This window comes from Sceloporus occidentalis, unplaced genomic scaffold (assembly GCF_023333645.1).
Source record: "Sceloporus occidentalis isolate IW3139 unplaced genomic scaffold, rSceOcc1.0.p SCAF_6, whole genome shotgun sequence".
In the NCBI taxonomy this organism is placed as follows: domain Eukaryota; kingdom Metazoa; phylum Chordata; class Lepidosauria; order Squamata; family Phrynosomatidae; genus Sceloporus; species Sceloporus occidentalis.
The window spans coordinates 13,135,605-13,155,262 of NW_028316986.1; the positions used below are offsets into that span (position 1 = coordinate 13,135,605).

General features: G+C 41.9%; 1 protein-coding gene across 5 annotated transcripts in view; it reads right to left on the reverse strand.

The window, feature by feature from the left end:
* The window catches only part of CCDC85A (coiled-coil domain containing 85A), a 211,362-nt gene that overhangs the window by 172,650 nt on the left and 19,054 nt on the right, over positions 1-19,658 (reverse strand). Inside the window, exon 3 of one of the 5 annotated variants that reach the window (XM_089528871.1) lies at positions 8,430-8,512. The exons of the other annotated variants lie outside the window; for them this stretch is intronic. Within the exon in view, the coding sequence (XP_089384997.1) occupies positions 8,454-8,512 (59 nt within the window). The 3' untranslated portion in view covers positions 8,430-8,453. Of the gene's footprint in view, positions 1-8,429; positions 8,513-19,658 lie in introns of those variants that run through there. 5 annotated transcript variants of the gene reach the window in all.

Genomic DNA, 19,658 nt, shown 5'->3' on the forward strand with positions numbered 1-19,658 from the left:
TCTTGGTAGTACGTCACATTGATTTTAATGGAACTCTGTTCCCATGTAGTATGGCTGAAGATTATGTTTCCTGCAAATCAACTTCTAAAATCACCCTGGCCTCTGTGGGAGGCTCAGGGCAGAAGAAGGGGAACAATCCAGGCAAAGAGATACATTTCTAAATCTCACTGATTTCAATAGGATTGGAGGCCATAGCTTCCAGTTGCTATGCTATACAATGCATTTAACTCAGTTCAAACTGATACCAAGCAAACCTTTAAAAATAAAGCCCCCATAATTTGCTTAGCTCATGGCTGTGAGATTTCATTGCCTAGTCTCTTTTGACTTCCATGAAATCCACTGATATCTCACTAAGTTTTCAAATCGATTCATTATCATGTTTCAGCATAGTTTTTCTTGCAGTCCTGAACAGATTTCTTTCATTTTTATTATTAATAATTGCCCTTTCTGCCAAATGCTACTGACCTTTACAAACATGTCTATGGCACGTTACAGACCGCCCAAAGGGGCGGCCTGTATCTGGCCCTTTCCCCACTGGATCAGGGCCTCAGCTGCCACAGCGGCAGCCTCTGATACCCTGATCCGCCGCTTTCCAAGCCGCGGGGAAGCAGCAAAAGGCTGCTTCCCCGCAGCCTGGAAAGGGGTGTCCTTGGGGCTTCATGTCCCAAGGACACCCGACGGTGGCGGGGAGGAGAAGGAAGGGGCCACTCGGCCCCTTTCTGCCTTGCATTGCTGGCGCAGCCATCTAAAGGCTGCGCCAGCGATGCAAATCCTGGAAGGCGCTCTGAAATGGAGCTCCTTCCTGCGCCATGAAAAGGGCGCCCCAGGCGTCCTCGCGCAGTGCAAGGACGTCACTTCCGCGCCGCCCCATTTGGAGGTGGCACGGTGGTGACGTCCCCATGGCGGCGCCCATGTGTATAGGGCACTGCCATTTCGTATGTCCCCAGGAAGTACTAGGGTTAAGACGTCCAGAATGGACGCCCTTTCCTAACCCTAGTCCATCCTGGGGACATACTTTACGCCCATCTGTAACGGGCCTATGTTTTCTTCATTTGTCTATTTTTGTGCCTAGACAAGCTATCCCTTCTAGGCCAAAAAAGTGACATGTGATGCCAAATCAAAATAATTAAATATATTAAGTGTTATGACAAAGGAGTCCAGTAGTAACTTACTGTATATACTCGTCTATAAGTCTAAAAATTTATGCCCAAAAATTGACTCCAAAATCCCAAGTCAACTTATTTAGGGGTCACTAGGGAAACATGACAGCAACTCTTTCAGATTTCCCCATACAGTGCAGAGAGGAGTTTAGCAAGAAAGAGCCAGGCAGAAAGAGTCCTGGGTGACTGATTGACATTGTTTGTTTAGGAGTCCCCCTCCTGTCCTCCCATCTGAGTGAAACAAAAGCTGAAATGATGAAGAAAAGGCTCAGTGACAGTCTCTCTTGCCATACACACACATTCACACACTGAAAAAGCCTCCAAGTTTTACCCTTGACCTATCTACAGGTCATGACAAAATCCATAATTATGGCCCCAAAACCTGACCTCGACTTATACATGAGGTCAACATATAGTTGAGCACAGCGCACTCTCGCCTTACGTGGGGCATCCACTCCGGACCACCACCACCGCCCCGCATAAGGCAAATTCTGCCTATGATGAAGCCCCATTTATTTGAATGGGGTGCGCCCTCACAGCACACGCCTCATTCACCATATTAGTGCTTGCCATCCACGTGACCTAAAGTCTGCATATGGCATGCTGTATATACGGTAGACATAGACTCAGAAACTGGGGAGCAAATGGTGCTGGTGAGGAAGACATTTGGTTCAAGGTCCATCCATAAGCTGGCATTGCATGATCCCTTTGAGGTCTAAGGCCTCAATGCACAAGACCACATTGTCAGCTTCTGCATCTGCCTCCAGCAACAGGGCAAGCTGCCCCAAGAGTTCTATGATTCTAGGACCTGGTGCAGCAATGCCAGCCAAATGCCCTCCAAGAGTGCCTAGAGAGAAGGAATGCCCATCTTGAACCTATTTTAATACACATCAAGAAGACAAATATAATTACCAAGGAGAACTTATATAAATGCAATATAAAAGATGATGATATTGAAATAGTTAAGGAATGTCCATACCTTGAGTCAGTCATTGGTTGGAACAGAAATAGCAATCAAGATATCAGAAGACTGGGGTTGGGAAGGGCAGCTATGGAAGATCTAGGCAAGATCATAAAAAAGCAAAGCTATAACACTGAACAATAAAGTAAGGATTGTTCAAACCATCATTTTCCCCATCACCATGTACAGAAGTGAAAGCTGATGAGTAAGAAAGCTGACATAAAGAAAATCAACTCATTTGAGATGTGGTGCTGGAGAAGAGTGTTGAAGATATTGTGCATGTCAAAAAGACAAACAAATGAGTCCTTGAAAAGACCAAGCCTGAATTCTCCCTGGAAGACAAGATAGCTAAATTGAAGTTGTACTTTGGCCACATCATGAGAAGGCATGACTCATTAGAAAAGACAATAAATGCTAGGAAAGTTAGAAGGAAGTAAGCATTTTTAAATGTATTGTTATGGAAGCTACCTTGGGTCCTGTCCTAAGAGAAAGGCAGCATATAAATAAAATAAAATAAAATAAAATAAAATAAAATAAAATAAAATAAAATAAAATAAAATAAAATAAAATAAAATAAAATAAAATAAATAATAGAAAGAGAAGAAGATTGCATACCAGATGGATAGACTAAGGCGTGTTACAGACTGCCCACTTGGGGCGGCCTGTATCCGGCCCTTTCCCTGCCAGATCGGGGCCTCAGCGGCAGCCTCTAAGGCCCCAATCCACCGCTTTCCAGGCTGCGGGGAAGCAGCAAAAGGCCCGCAGCCTGGAAAGGGGTGTCCTTGGGGCTTCATGTCCCAAGGACACCCAACGGTGGCGGAGACAAAGAGAAAGGGGCTGCTTGGCCCCTTTCTGCTTTGCGTTGCTGGCACAGCTGACTGAAGGCTGCGCCAGCGATGCAAACCTGGATGGAGCTCCGAAATGGAGCTCCTTCCGGCTATGCAGAAAGGGCGCCCCAGGCGCCCTAGTGCAGCCGAGACGTCACTTCCGCGCACCCCATTTGGAGACGGTGCAGTGGTGATGTCCCCATGCTGGCGCCCATGTAGAATAGGCGCCACCATTTTGTACGCCCCCAGGACGTACTAGGGATAGGGCGTCCGGAATGGACGCCCTTTCCTAACCCTAGTACGTCCTGGGGACATACTTTAAGCCCGTCTGTAACGGGCCTTAGTCAAGGAGGTCACAGCCATGAGCCTGGAGGAACTGTGCAGAGTGGTGGAGGACAGGATCTTGGAGGTGTCTCATCAACAGGATCATCATTAAGTCAAAGTTGACTTGAAAGCAGGTAAGAACTGCTGGAGGTAAAATGAGGCCTCCAGACTGCACACAGTCTCTACATGCTGTACTGCATCTCCCCACTGCATCCGTTTTACCAAAAAAAGATTCATCACACCCTCTAGGTGGTATAGGGGACAATTCTGCCATGCCTTCACGATCCCAAGATGGTCTAGGCCCTGGAATTGCTTTTCTTTTTGAATCTAGAAGTGATTAAAGGATGAAACCAGAAGGGACAGTGGACTATTTCCATTTTTTAAAAAAAGAATGGGATGCTGGAAAATGCAACCCTCCATGTTCCAGTAAATGTCATGTGCACCTCCAAGTCAGGAAGTGTGTAGTCTTGAGCAAATACTTATACTGCCAAACACAGGACTACAGTGTAGAGAGGTATAACACTGGGGGGGAAAAACCTGGGCTTTTCCGGTTGCTAACCCTTGATGTATTTCTACTAAACTGCTTGAAAGGTTCATGGGTTGCAGGTTATTCATTTGTTGTTAACGTCTGTAAAGTCATTTTCGACTTATGCTAGCTCTGTGAATGAGAGACCTCCAAAGCATCCTGTCATCAGCTGCCCTGCTCCGTACTTGAAGACTCAGGGCCATGGCTTCCTTCGTTGAGTCTATCCATCTAGAATATGGTCTTCCTCTTTTCCTACTGCCATCTACTTTATCAAGCATAACTGCCTTTAGGATCCATTAATTGGACTTTTTGATTCCAATGTTCAAATGTCCACAATAGCCATAGAACTCTTCTACAGCACCACATCTCAAAAGATCAGTTTTCTTCACTGTTCAGCTTTCACAGCCATACACAGAAATGGGAAATATGATGGCAAGGACAATCCCACCATTAGAATTCAATGACATATTTTCATACTTTGGGATCTTGTCTCATTACTCATTACAGAAGTGGATTTCAGATCATAAAATAACACAATAGTGTCAAAAGGGAAGCCTTATGGTCATTGCTGATTTCCAGAGGATCTCTAGTAATGCGATTAGTCTGATGACCAATATATATTGGGGATTTCCATTTGTTTCATTTTGCCAGATGTGCATGTACTTAAAAAGCCTTAAACAGAACTTGAAATAAAACAAAGACAGAACTGATCCACATATTTTTGCTTTATTTCTGAAAGCTTTTGCTGTTTCCAAAATTATGTGTGTGTGTGTGTGTGTGTGTGTGTGCAAGAAACATGTTATAGATAAAGAGCTGTGTTTTAAAGTACCGTATTTTCCAGCGTATAAGACGACTAGGCATATAAGACGACCCCCAACTTTTCCAGTTAAAATATAGAGTTTGGGATATACTCGCCGTATAAGACTACCCCCTCTTCCAACGCACACCAAATAAAAATTTAAAAAACATCAGATTTGATTTCAATATGGTAATTTTAATTCAGATGCTTATGACATGCAGGTACTTAGCAAGAAAACTTTTTGTATACAAAGCCTGCTTGGATTGGTCAGCTCTCCCTGCCTGCCCAGCCCTCCCTGTCTCCAAGAGTATCAGAGCAGTATTGCAAACACGGCTCTTTTTTTCATACCCCGGCGTCCCGGACGTCTGCAGCTTGCTCCACCCTTAAGTTACATATGCAACGACTGCAGATTCTCCAATCTGGCTTGGAAGTTTCAGCACCTGCCCTGTAAGATGACACCCGGCGTATAAGACTTCTTTGGTTTTAACGCTTGTTGTAGATTTTATAGTGTTTTAAAGTATTGGGTTATTTTTATTATGTTTTTATATTGTATGTTTTTATATTGCATATTGTGTTACATTTTTTTCCTTTGCTGTACCCCGCTTTGATCTATTTTTGGAAAAGTGGGTTATAAATAAAAATTATTATTATTATTATTATTATTATTATTATTATTATTATTATTAGATGACCCTCGACTTTTGAGAAGATTTTCCTGGGTTAAAAAATACTCTTATACGCCAGAAAATACAGTATTATATTCAATTGTTTCACATCAGCTAACCTTTTAAGGATGTTGAGTAATTTGTCCCAGTGAGGGAATAGTGTGAATATAGATGAGCCAGTACATGTTCAGCTTCTCTCAAGAATGTCCCAGAGACCCACAGAATCATTGCACTCATGTTACAGGGTCTTTTCTTGCACATTTTAAGGGGGGAATCTGTGGCCCTTCAGATGTTTCTAAATCCCAACTCTCATCAACTTCTGCCAGCACTGACAACATACAGAGGCCCATAGGTGCTCTATCTCTGTTCTAAACTTTATTTTAAACTCTAGAAATGAACAAATTGTTATTTAAACACACTGGTATCAGACAGAAACATACAGGATTAATTGTGGCTCCCTACAGACTTTGTAATCCATGTTTGTGGCTGCGTCACATGTGGAATGGCCTTTTCAAAAATCCAGAACACCATCCGAGTATCTTGCTTAGAATCCTCTTCCTTCACATTGGCCATAACTTTCATTACAATACAAAGCATTAAAAAGACAGCAGATAAGACATCCAAAATCAGCATTTCAGACCAAGCCATGCAGTTATAGTCTAACAATACGCTTGTTTTAAGCATGTGTTTCAAAGGCATCACTGCTTAGGGTACCAAGTGTTCAAATGAGATATAAGCTCTCTTAGGCAGGTACAGGACATCAAAATGGCTTCAGAGTTCTTATTACTCCACAGGCTAGAAACAGACCCACAGAGCAAGAGTAACAATGCAAGGTGATAGATGGTAGCTTTTTTCTATGCCTGTACAATACACACTCATCCCACTCATAAACTATGTTCAGAAGTTTTGCAAAACTTCAAAACCCAAACCTGTTTGTCCAGAGATGATGGGAGAATAAAATAAACAAAACCACGCAGTGTATATACCACGAAATGAACTGCACCACCTTCAGTGCTATTGTGCATCCAAACAGAAAAACTACTGCTACCTGGAAAACATCTGAACAATGGGTGGTTTTCACCAGGCAGCATTCAAAAGCCATCAGAAATCCTCCAACCCCAAGGGTCTCAAAGGGAAATTTGCAGTCTGCAAATACTTGCTCCCGAAATTCCTTAAACTTACAAGAATGTCACAGTATAAAACTGACAAAGTGGTTATTATGAGAAGCATCACTGCTGTTGTTATGATAAGTGGACCATCACCCACTGTTCTCCAATTTAAGGAGCCTGTCATATGAAGGAGGACTGAACCAGAAATTCCTCTTCCTTGTGAAAAAGGGCAGAGAAAAAGAAAAGAACGAACCCCTTTTCTTCTTTTCTTTTTTTAAGCAACGGTGCCCTCTATGAAATTTGCTCCTCAGGGAGGCTTGCCTGGCAGAGTCTTTTCTCCAAGTTCTTATTATTTGCACAAGCCTTTGAATCTATTTTTAGACTTGAGAAAGCTGGAGCTCTTTCTTTAGGCTGTTCTGCTATTCTACTGTACAATTTTACACATCTCTTCAGCTCTCAAGCTCAACAGGACTCTAGCTTTAGACCTGTTTCCACTGGGGACTTCCATTTTAAGTGTTCAAAAATGACCCAAAAAACAATCATATGTTGGTATTGCTGGGGAATCTAACATTGAGGCCCTAGTACCACAGTCTCCAGGGCAATCATCAGCATTCAGGATCACTGGGCCATCCCAAGCCATCTCCCATCATCACCATCAAGCTTCCAGGTTATCTTCAATCCAAGTCTTCTTCTTCCACATCCAACACTTGATGCATCCAACACTTGATGATGCCACATCACACTGACTGCAAAATATCAGATCAATCTGTTTGAGTAGAAACATCCAATTCCTGGTAATGAGAACATATTTGTTACATAACTTGGACCCACTCCTATAGATAATGATGTAACCAGACCTCATAATTTAGCAGAAACAGCCATGTAATAGTTTGCCAGAATGATTCCAAAGAGCCACAAGTTTCAAAAAATAGTTATCCTACTCCCCCTGCTGCTTCCCATAGTCTCAAAGTAAAAAACATATAAGTGGGTCTGCAATTGAATTTATTTTTCCAGATTGTTTCTAAAAGGTAAGGCATCACTTGGCAGCAGAGAAGTTGGGGCAGGCAGCCAAAATTAAGCATCTGTCAGGCCACATCAAACATTCTCTTGCCACCGGGTTCTTCCAACCATGCCATGCTTCTGTAACAAGCACTAGGGTGGGCTGCCAATAATCCAGGTGGCAGCAAGGCTCATATTTTCCTCTTCACTCTCCCTTAAATCCCATTGCTAAGGAATAAGAGTAAAAGATGCCAAGAACCTCTACCTGGTGGAGGCACCGATTCATGGACCCTCCTCCACTAAGTTAAGGCAGCATAACCTTTGATCCTGGTGGAAGGCAATCTGGTTGGGGGGGGGGGGAACTACACTGGAATGTTGTGCTTTGATTTTGTTTTAAAGGATTTGTGTAACATAATTTATGGCACCGGTACTGGTGAGAGACAAAGGTGAGTTGTACATTGCCTTGGGAGCTCTTGGTAGGTTCAGCAGCAATAGAAAAATGCTTTAAATAAACAAATGCAATGGATTCTTGCTATATGTTGGGGTTTGTTTCCACACCCCACCCCATGGATACCAAAATCAGTGGAGGCTCAAGTGCCATTAAATAAAATGGCATAGAAATGGTGTCCCTTATATAAAATGACAAAATCAAGGTTTGTATTTTGAAATATATATCTATATATACGATAGATAGATAGATAGATAGATAGATAGATAGATAGATAGATAGACAGACAGACAGATAGATAGGGTTGAATCCATCCTTATCCATGAATCCATGGATAAGGAATCATCTGTGTACGAAGGGCTGACTGTATTGTTAATTTGTCAAGCAAATGACTATCTAGTATTTGGCTGTGATTACTATGCAAAGGAATCTTGCAGCACGTTTGAGACTAACTGAAAGGAAGAAGTTGGTAGCATGAGTTTTTGTAGACTTGAGCCTACTTCCTCAGATGCATGCTTGGAATGGAGAATCCAAAGACAGACCTATTGTGTGAGAGAATATCAATTCAAATTCAAAACCTTGTCATTACAGGCTCTAATGTCATTACTCACCATATTAGAGGGACTTTCACATGCTCATCTGCCAATGTGGGCAGTGCCCTTCAGCACTCTACATTGGGCAAACAGTCCAGTCCCTAAATTAGAGGATAAATGGACATAAATCAGACATTAGGAATGGGGATACACAAAAACCAGTGGCAGAACATTTCAATCTCCCTGGGCATCCCATCTCAGACCTCAGAACAGCAGTCCTTAAACAAAAGAACTACAAAGCAAGATTGGAAAGAGAAACAGCAGAATCAGAATGTATCCCAAGACTACAGTCCATCAGCAATGGGCTGAACAGCCGTAATGGTTTCCTGGCACACTACACACATTTCAATACCAAACCCCATAATTATGAGGGCACCCTTGACCATCACATCTCCCTCTCTGGTTCTCACACTAGATTCCAATACCCATTCATTTGGTTATCAACTCTCCTTGGCTTATGTATCTGAGGAAGTAAGCTCAAATCAATGAAAGTTCATGCTACCAACTTCTTTCTTTCAGTTAGTCTCAAAGGTGATACAATATCTCTTTGCATGCTGATTTTCCAGACTAACATGGCCATGTCTTTGAATTCTACCCCCTTGGCTGTGATTAGCTAATGATCATATGTGATTTGCTGACACCTCACTTGCTGTGATGTCAAAAACTGCCTCCACTAAGAAGCCACAGTTTTCTAAGCAGCTACAAAAATAACCTGAACACATGGTTCATGGTTAGCTTTTGAATTCTGGCTTATTTAAATCATGGCCTAGCTCTCAACCTGCAACCATGGCCTATCCCTGGCTTATTTCCTCAGCTGCCTACCCTAAAGTAGAAGATGAAAAGAGGAGCCTTGTGGTCCCTTCCAAATCTAAAATTCTATGTCTCTTTGAAAAAGGATGAGAGAGAAACAAAACAGAAATGAGGAAGACAAACTATGGTTCGATTGCATAGCCAGCCATGCAGTATGGTTTAATCAAGAGTTGGCACAAATGACTGCTTATTTATGATATTCAAATGTGCCCATTATCAATTATTCCAAATATTTTTATGTCTGAATCATGGGAACATTTACATCAATGGGATGAAGGACTTGTGAAAATGAGAAGGGTGTATCCAGACAAAGGGACCTTATGACTCACAATGAACAGAGGCTATTCTGTCTTCTTTTCTTACATTCCCCACCTCACTAGTAAGAAGGAGTGGGAACAGTGGCAGCTAGTAGCTTTTATGTCAACACAGTAATGAAGCCAGGCCAGGTTTTATCTTATTTTGTGGATGTATTCAGCACCCTGGACAGTTTTTTTTAAACTTCAAGCTAAGACCTAGACTGGATAAACCACCCCAATGACACTGAAGTCACCAGTTACCACTAAGTGAAAAAACACAGCTGGATTCCCTCTCCCTGGCCTGCCCATAAAATTCTGAAAATGAGACAAACTGACTGTACAATGAAAGTGTAATCTGTAAGCACCCATAGTGTCACACAAGCACCCACTCATAATTTCAATACATACAGTCCTCATGTTGCAGCTCTCTCCAACAGCAGAGACGGCTCTACTTTTTACAGAAGAGAATTCCCTAAACAAAGAGATATACACAGACAACTTCAAACAGAGAAGGAAAAATGTGTTTGTAGATAGAATCATAGCGTTGAAAGAGATCTCAAGGACCATCCAGTCCAACTTCTTGCCATGCAGGTAGACACAATTAAAGCACTCCCAACAGATGGCCATCCAGCCTCTGTTTAAAAACCAACAAATGTATGCCTCCTTTTGCCAGTGTATTCCACTGTCAAATTGCTCTTGCTGCCAGAAATTTCTTCCGAAAGTTTAAGTGAAATCTCTTCTCCTATAGCTTGAATCCTTTGCTCCATTTCCTAGTCTTTGGAGCGGCAGAAAACAAGCTTGCTCCATCCACAATATGACATTCCTTCTAATATATCCCTTCACCAGATCATTCCATGCATCTGAGGAAGTAGACCAAGTCTATAAAAGCTTATGCTACAACATCTTTCACTCAGTCTGAAAGTTGCTACAAGATCTCTTTTCAAGGTGATAATTCCATGAATATAAAGTTGCACTCCATATCCTTGATGTACAGTCTTGGTCTATATATCTTTCCTCCATCACCACCAGATTTTTTTATGAGAATAAATCTGTAGGATAGATTACGATGCAAATGAGTGACTGGCAAAAATGGCAAAAATATTCTCTATGGTAATCTGCCACTCCAACCACCACACTACATCTGATTAGACATACCAATACTACAAGCCAAGAACCTGCAAAGGCCAGAAATACAGGAAATACCTGGTCAAAGATATCTGGTCTATCTCTAGCTAAAGCACAGTGCTTCAATCTGATATTCACTCTGCAGAGACTCCAGAGTAACTATTCAAATAACACCACCTGGTCAATGTTTATTTCAGGCCCACTAATTGAGTATAATTCCCCCCTGTTGTCATAATAAAAAGAGGATCATACAGAGGCATGGCACGCAAAAAACTAAATTCAGCCTGAACATTAATTAAAGCAAAGCTTTCCCAGCTCTAAAAATAATAAGCAAAATCAATCCAGCAGTCAAAGCCAGGCATGCACCACTTTATTACCAATCACTAAAAAGACCTATGCTTTGGAATCTCCAAGCACAATGTAACAGAAAAATAACCATCTGTACAGTATGTTCTTGTACCAGAATGGGGAACAGGAATGGCCAGTACATTCACTGCAGACATGTTCTATTGGCCACTAGCAGCTGATATCAGTGAGAGCTGGTGGGGAAGAAGAATGGGGTCAGCAGATGAGGCCAACTACATGGAGTTTGCTATTTTACCTCCTCCCTTTGCAAAGTCTAATTATAGTCTGCATCCTCCTGGTGGTTATGAGATGTTGGGAGTCATGCAGGTGCCACCCCATCCATAGTACTAGTCATGTCATCAGTCCATCCCTTCCTGTGCAGAGGTGAGACATTTTATCCTGTGCTAATTTTGCAAGTTCAACACCATCCTTAATGGACAACAATTTATCAACTCCAAACAATTTTAAGTAGGCTAGGATAAATAAATGTGGACTTCCAAAGTCAAAGTATTCTTTATTGAATAAATCTCAAAATGTTGAATTGGGCCCAGTACAGATGGGCCCAGTACAGACAGGCCATCCTGCGGGCGGGGTGAGGGCTGAGCGTCCCCATGCTCAAAGCCCTCACTGCGCTATCCAGGCACCATTGTGGCACATGCCTGTCCATAGGGGGCATGCAATGATGACATCCATGCAGTGCAGCACCCAAAAAGTGCCACGCCGTGTGGATGTAATCATAGCACGCAAGCATGCCAACGGTGTTCCATGCGCAGCCTTAAAAAACTTGCCACAGAGTGGGTTCTTTTTAGGCCTTCCAGAGGCCGAAATGTTTGGTTGCCACGGTCTCCATCCAGGGCAGAAAGGGGCAGTCTCTCACTGCCCCTTTTTCCCAATCTGTACAGCCCCTACATTTCAAAATGGTAAAAGCAAGCAGACAGCTAAAATAATAAATTAACAGAAGTTACAATTAAAATGTATAGTCATAAAAGGTCACTCAATCCCTTTGTGAGAGAAGAAACTAGACCATTTTTTCTACCTCTCGCTTCCTCAGGGTGGCTGCTTTGAGAGCTAAAAAGGGCAACCCTAAGAGTCACAAAGCAGTTGACCCCTTGCAACAAGATTTCCTGATCTCCCATCAACCCTAGCTAGCACAGCCAATGATGAAGTATTTAGGGATTTGGAGAGCTGCAACTGCCTGCCTCTTAAGCAGACCAAAGCAGTGGTATAATGTAAATTTTGAGGTGAAGTCCCTCATCATGGCAATCCCTACAGCAACACTGTCAAGGATTTTTTTTTAAAAAAAAATGCAAGTTGTTGTGTTGACTTAATGTATGTATTTTAAAAATTTAGCAGTTGTCATCTCTTCAGGAGCAGACCTTTTTATAATTTAATGTTGGATTAAAGAATAAGACATGAAGCTGAAGTGACTGGGTGCTTTGAGAGGAGGCCTCTATCACGCAATCATGCTGGCTCATCCGTACATTTTCAAGAGGGTCTAAGCACTGTAGTCTTCACTGCAACATTATGTAGTGCAAGACCTGTAATCTTCTATGTTTTCCCAATGCTTATTCCATCATTCCTTCTTTAAACCAAAACAAAATATTAAAAGAACAAAATGTGGAATAGCTTTACAAGGGAACACTGGAACATAAGCAGCTACATTCTATCAAGTCAGACTGCAACTCAGAAAAGTTATTTTTTGTACTACAGCTCCCAGAATGCCACTGGAGGTTATGGATAGCTGTAGTCCAAAACAACGACTTTTTCACACTTTGGATCAGAGCACTGATCCAGCTAGCTCAGCATGATTGACATTGACTAGCTGAGGCTGTCATGGCCAGCCAGGCTGAGGACTCACAGGAGGAGGATAAGTTGGTCCCTAAGATGTAGCGCCCACTAATAACTGTGATTAGTGATAAGGAGCTGATAAGGAGCTGGCCTAATATAACCACCTGTGAGACACTGAGTCTCTCCGTCAGAGTCTGTTTTCTTGGTGAAAGCTTTTCTCTCTGACTCCCTCAGACTTTGTTGCCAGACCCCTTGCTTCTTAGACCTCAGATTGACCTAGAACTCTTGACCCTGGACTGGACTCACTGACCTGCTCTCTGGAACCCTGGACCTTGGACTGGCTTCTGGTTTTGCTCTATTAGACATTGGACTGGTACTGTGCTCATAGATCTGCTTCCCTGATGCTGCAAAGCTGTGTATTGTTTGCATTTGCCTGCCTCAGTGTTATCACCGTCTCCATTTGGCTGCTTTCCCGGACAGAGGCTTTCCAGGGTTTCAGAAACGGACCTTCCTAGTTCTGTTTAGAGGTGTTGCAGTTTGACCTTCAACTCAGCATGCCTTCTACCATTAACCTACAACTCATCCTCTTTTGACTGGCAATGCTAGCAGTTATCTGTCTAGAAGCATTCACAGTTCCATCACTTTGTAAAAGTGCCAAGGAAGTTCATCAAGCCCAGTATTATCTGCTCCAACTGGCAGAAGCTCTCCAGGGTCTCCAACAGAAGATAATTAAGTTTAAGTTAAAAAAATTTCAACCATACATCCCATTTCTTCCTAATGCCCATAGCCAGCCATCTTAATCTTTAAAAAAAACAACAACTACTATCTGTATCCAGACTGCCCTCCACTTTGCCAGAATAAAATCTGGTTTAATGTGCCCCTTTGACCACTGCAGAAAATACTCAGAGCTACAAAATCCTTTTGTTTCCTGATATTCCAGACTAACATGACTAGTTCAGTGTTGTCATAAATCTTTGAATTCTACCATTACAGTGAAACAATCTGGGTGCAGGCATTTTGAATGAACCTAGTACTATGGAGTTTCTGCAGCTGTGTGAGATGAGAACCCTACATTCTGCTCCACTGACACGGCTGACCTTTTCTGCTGCTTTAATCTACAACATGGTATCTCATGAGGCTTTTCCTTATCCTCACAGCGCATGAAGATTTTCCCCATTGGCATCTCTGTGCCAGTAAAAAAAAAAAAAAGAATCACTAGAAACATTTCAGACTATATTACTGCCAAAGGCACTAGACCAAATCCAATAGAAATAACTTGGCAAACTTAGTAACAGCTCTTCCTAGCTTCTTCCCATCCCAGTCAATTTTGAGAAATTCATCTTTTAAAACATTTCGATTTCAGTTGGAGGGTTTAACTAGTAACCCACAGAATATTTTAAAAAGGACGGAAACTGATTAATGTGCCTTATAAATCCTAAAGGAATGAAGAGGTTAAGCAAGCAGCAGTTGCAAAGAATTATACTAATGTAGTTATGCATTAAAATCAGTGCTCAGGCTATCTAATCACTGTGATATTTCCAAGAAAACCCTGCCAACCTCATGCTTCATACTTCATTAACTGTACAAGCAAGAAGTGTATATTCTGTTTTAAAGGGGCTGAGTTACACAAGGCCGACTTCAGTTAGACCCTGAATGGAGGCCAAGTTAAGGTGCCCATATTTCTGAAAGGAACAGTATTTGCCACAGTTCACCGCCCAGCTAATAAGCAGATGACAGGCAGAAACTGGGCAGAGAGGAGAGGAAGTGCATCTCTATAATGAAGAGAAATATCTATTAAAACTCCCACAAACTCCATCCATAGTAGTGGAAGACCTTAACTAAAGTATAATTAATTCATTTTCATACTACCACCATTGTATTACTTGTACAAGAAGGCCTTGACACTTCTGACTCATCCTAACCTGAAGAGGAAGCAAAGAAGCTGCCAGTACCACAGCACACAACGATCTATCTTTAACCTTCCCAGCAGGAAAAGTATTGTCTCATTTTCTCTCCCTCCTTCTCTCTCTCTCTCGTTTTTACTTTGAGAAACAAGAGTCACTGCCCTTCTTTATTAGGTACCTGTGTTCATGTTGCTATCTCCTGATCCATTTCCCTGTCCTGTCTGCCCACCATGAAGAACCACAATAGCCTTAGCAGGAGAAGACTGCATGAGGCACCCCTTTTGGAAGTGAGCTGTCACCCCACAGCCAATCATACAAAATACCTATTGTAGAGATACCCATTTTCCAGAGGCTGGAGGCCACATTGCCTTACGGGGCCACCATTCCCATCAATGTTCTGCCCCCTCCACTGCCATCATCAACCAAAAAAGTATACAAAAAGTCTTTAAACAAGCCTCTCTTTTCTCCTTTAAAGCATGGACTACACTGCCTGGGCATACTGCCTGTGCACCAGAAGATCTTTCCTTGCCTGACAAGTAGCCAACATTTGGGATAAAACTGCTGTTGCTTCAGGGGCCTGATGTCATTTTAACACTCAGTTGTCTCTGAGTGTACCTGTCCTGTATCTGCTCAACCTGTATGCCTGTCAAAAAGTAGTACTTAGAAAAATGGCTGGAATCTTTTTTTCACCTTTCACAGGGACTGATTCTATACAACAGAAGTATGGGAGGAGACGTTGTTGGACTGTAACTCCCAGAATTCCTCGTCACTGTCTATACTGCCTAGTAAAATAGTAACTGGAGGGCTGCACCTTATTCAACCTTCAATAAAACCTGCCCCCCTGGGATTTAGAGGTATGCTTTTCTACAAGCCAAGCATGACTTTCTCCACCTCTAGATTTTCATCTTTGAAGACTCTGTCCAAGCATGGCAAAGCTCCTAATTTCACATTAAGCAGGTGCAGACATCTCTGAAGCATCAAACAATTCAGTGCTAATGGAAATCTGTTCATCGGAGGTCAAGGACCAGAAGTGTGTGAAAGCCCTTGAAGACTGGAATGAAGTGGGAAAGGAGGTCACGACAGCAAGCTACTCTTGGGAGAAAAGTGTACGTCTTTGAATCAGAGCGCCTGCCAGTGAGGAAAACTTAATTAAAAATACACTTCTAAAAGCCTGTTACAGCTAAGTTAGCTGCCACAAATTTCACTCCCTCCCTTCTTTCCCCAATGTGTAATTTCAAGGCTAAGGCTCTGAAAGTAAGGAACTGGACACACTCTCAAATGCTATGAGACTAGAGCTATCACTATAGGATCCATAAACATTGGCCTTGGAACCCAGTTTCATGGTTGTTAGAGGCTTACAGATGACACAGAGTTGGTCTTTCACCTCCACTCCAAGCTTGCAAGAAACTGCAAGCAATGCTTAATGGCACAATTTTTCCACAGAGGGTTTTATTACAAAAGATTTGTGAATATTTTAATCTGCTTTGAAACATCCAGTCAGTAGAATCAATCAATCAAAGCCTTTATTGCAGTCAAAAGACCTCCAGGCAATTAAAAAAAAAGTAGAATGATACTTAATCAAAGCTTGGAGGTGCTGTTTTGCACTACAACTTACAGCATCCTCCAGGGTCTTTGGGTGGGCAACTTCCAAGGCTTAACATAACCTCTGATAATTAGAAATGCAAACAAAAATCCATCAGTGATACCTTTATTGGCCAACCAAAATGCACAATATACTTGCTGCAAACTTTCAAAGTTCCAAAGGCATCTTCATCAGGCAAGACGTTACAAACCAAACAGGAGGGGGGAAAACTAGAGATGTTAGATGCTTGCATGTTGTTTCAGTCCTTAGTGAAGATGTTATGATGGGGAGGATATCTTTTGCAGGTAGGCTCCTCCTCCTTCTGGCCATGTGGCAATGGAGAAATTTTCAAAGTCCAGGAAATTTAAAGTCCATTTGCATTTCAACAGGGACTAATGCCTCAACAATTTTCCTTAATTCTATGTATACTAAAATTATAGAGATACATTACAAAATAATAAACAGGTAGTCCTTTGATCTTTATACCGTAAGGTATTTCTCAAGCAGGGCTGCACATTTTTACCACGAAAAATTACATTTATTCACTTCTAGTGGGTATGCCAGCAGTACAAAAGCACAACAATAAATTCACAGATTTCCTTAACATCATTTGCCCAGAGACAGTGCTTTAATAAAAACAAAGTTTTCAGCAAAAGGAGGAGGAGGAGGAGGAATCATCAGCTATCTTATTGTTCTCTTTTCAGCTGGCAAACTCTAAGTGGCAAAACTCCAGTGTACTATCTATCAAAATATGATTTCAGGAAAATTTTGAACTTGTTCACTTTGGACAAATGAAAACCCTAAGTGATCATGAAATTCATTCCTAGTCCCTTGGTTACTTTTCATTACACTTGTAGAAAGTAATAATATTTATGTTAGATAACTATTAAATAGAAATTCATTGTTTCATTCTCTGTCTGTGATATCTTTCCTTTTTAGATCCCTCTATTTTGTACTCTAATATATTACTCTGCATGCTATTTTTTTCTTTTTCTTTTGAACTATTTAGTTCAAGATACAAACTGGACTAGGAAGGGGGATACCTCAGAATGAAAGAATTCAAAACTGTTCAGAGAAGAGACAAGAAAGAGGATACTTGTGCCCTACTGATCTTGGGGCTAAAAAACCATAATCTATTGGAAAGCAAGCTGGCCTTGCATCTAGGCTTCCTGGTTTCAAACTGTTCTGGCATGAATAATTCTAGGAAGTTCTGAGCAGCCCCCTTATTATATTTTAATCATGTAGCCCATACCATCCCAAAGGTTTGGGGACAAGTTAACAGAACCTAAAAAACTGATACTGAGCAATCAAAAAGCTCCACTAATACAGATGGTGGAAAGAGAAACAAGTGCCTTATGAAAACAAGACAGTTGTCTTGGCCACTCTGCAAATACAGAAAGATGACTGGCTACGTAATACTGGCTGCCAATACATTTCCATCTGAATTCAAATTGCTTGTGATGTCATTTAAAACTTTAAATGACTTGGGACACCAATATATGAAAGCATGCTTCTCCTCATATATGCCTGCCTAAGGAATAAGACCTGCCAAGTGGAACTTCCTCTGTGTCCCACCAGTGAGCTCAATACACTATGTTGGGACATGGGAGAGGGCCTCCTCAACTATGGCACCCCACCTATGAATGCCCTCCCCTTGGAGGCCCAACTGGTGCCAACACTCACATCATTTAGGCATCATGTTAAAACTTAGCTGTTCATCAAAGCCTTTGAGCTTCATTAACTCATCCCAAATGCAATGTGTAAAAGTTTTTTTCAAAAAAAAATCTTTTAAATCTGTTTTTAACTAATCACTGTAGTATGTTTTAATTGATTTAATTATCCAAGTGCAGGGGTAGGCAACCTACGGCCCAGCGAGGCCTTGGGACCGGCCCCAGCCCGGTCCTGCCGCCGATTGCCACCAGGGCCTTTGGCGTCTCGCGCGAGGGGCATGGTGGGGCAATTGTCTATAGAAGCCTCAGAAACATGCATTTATCTTAACATTTTTTAAAAAATCAGCAATTTTTTTCACGTGTCCTCCATTTTTTATTTAAAAAATGCCCTCCATTTGAAAATATTGTCCTACATTTGTCTCGGTTTATTTATTTATTTAATTTTTAAAAAATTATTTAATTATTTATTTTTTGGCTTTGGCCCCCCAGTTGTCTGAGGGACAGCAACCCGGCCCCCGGCTCAAGGGGGTTGCCTATCCCTGTCCAAGTGTTTTAAATTGTGTAACTTGTTTTAATGTTTTTTTATAAACCACTTGGAGAACCTGGATATAGAATGGGGTGCAAATGTTTTAATAACTAAATTAATAATAAAGACAGAAGACAATGATTGCTATTTCAATTGGACAGTGAATCCTTTCTGGGTTATATTTGAGACTTTATAGGAGTTCGCTAAAGTGTTGACTCCCACCCTCAAAACCAGCTCAGGACTTGGATAAATGCTCTAAATCATAAACTGACATGTAAAAGTGGATTTACTACATTCACAAACGCAGGGGTTTGCTTTTCCAAAATCCATTGAAATCCTCCTCAAAATTGGAGATCATTGCTATGTCTTTCCTAGTGAGCAGACAAGAGTCACTAACTAGAAAAGAAATTGATTTTTTTCCTTTCACATTCAAGAGCCAAGAATTACAAAGAGAAACATCTGGGCAACTGACCTAGTAGAGGTGCAATTTCTGTGGATTTATTTGCAAGCTTGCAAGACTAAACACATTTCCTTAGGAGGAAGATCCTTATAGTTAGCAGGGCTTATTTCCATGTAAACATGGCTGACCTATTTCAATAGGTGTTCAGACATAAGCTATGATTAGTAACTGTGGGCATTCCAAGATTGTAGGGCACCTTCAGAAACTTTCCTTTCAGTTTTGAGAATGATGCAAAGATAGCAAAAGTAAAAGAGCATTCTTGGCTAGTCTTCATTATCACTGAACACACTGGCTAGTGAAAAGATGACTTAGGAGCTGTACACACAGTCCAAAAGGAGTGGCTCTCTGCTGCCCCTGGATGCACAGGGTTGGGGATGCGGCAACTGGACACCACCCCCTCAACCTGCCGGGAAAAGAAGCCAGAAAAGGAGTGCCAGTGCTACAGGAGAACCATAAAGGTTGCATCGCTGTGCATGGCAGACGTCATCATCGTGTGCCCCATGTAAATGGTGGCATACCAAGATGGCACCCGCAGTAGGGCTCAAGAGCATGTGGACACTCCGCTCTACCGAGCCCTACTTTCAGACCTAAGCCGGTACAAAGCACCGGTCTGTACTGGGCCTTAATGGCAGCCTGAAAAGGCCTTGACCCCGACTATGCTGGTCATGACCTATAAAGCCCCATATGGTTTAGGTCCAGACTATCTGAAAGATCACACCTCCCATACAAACCTGCAAGAAC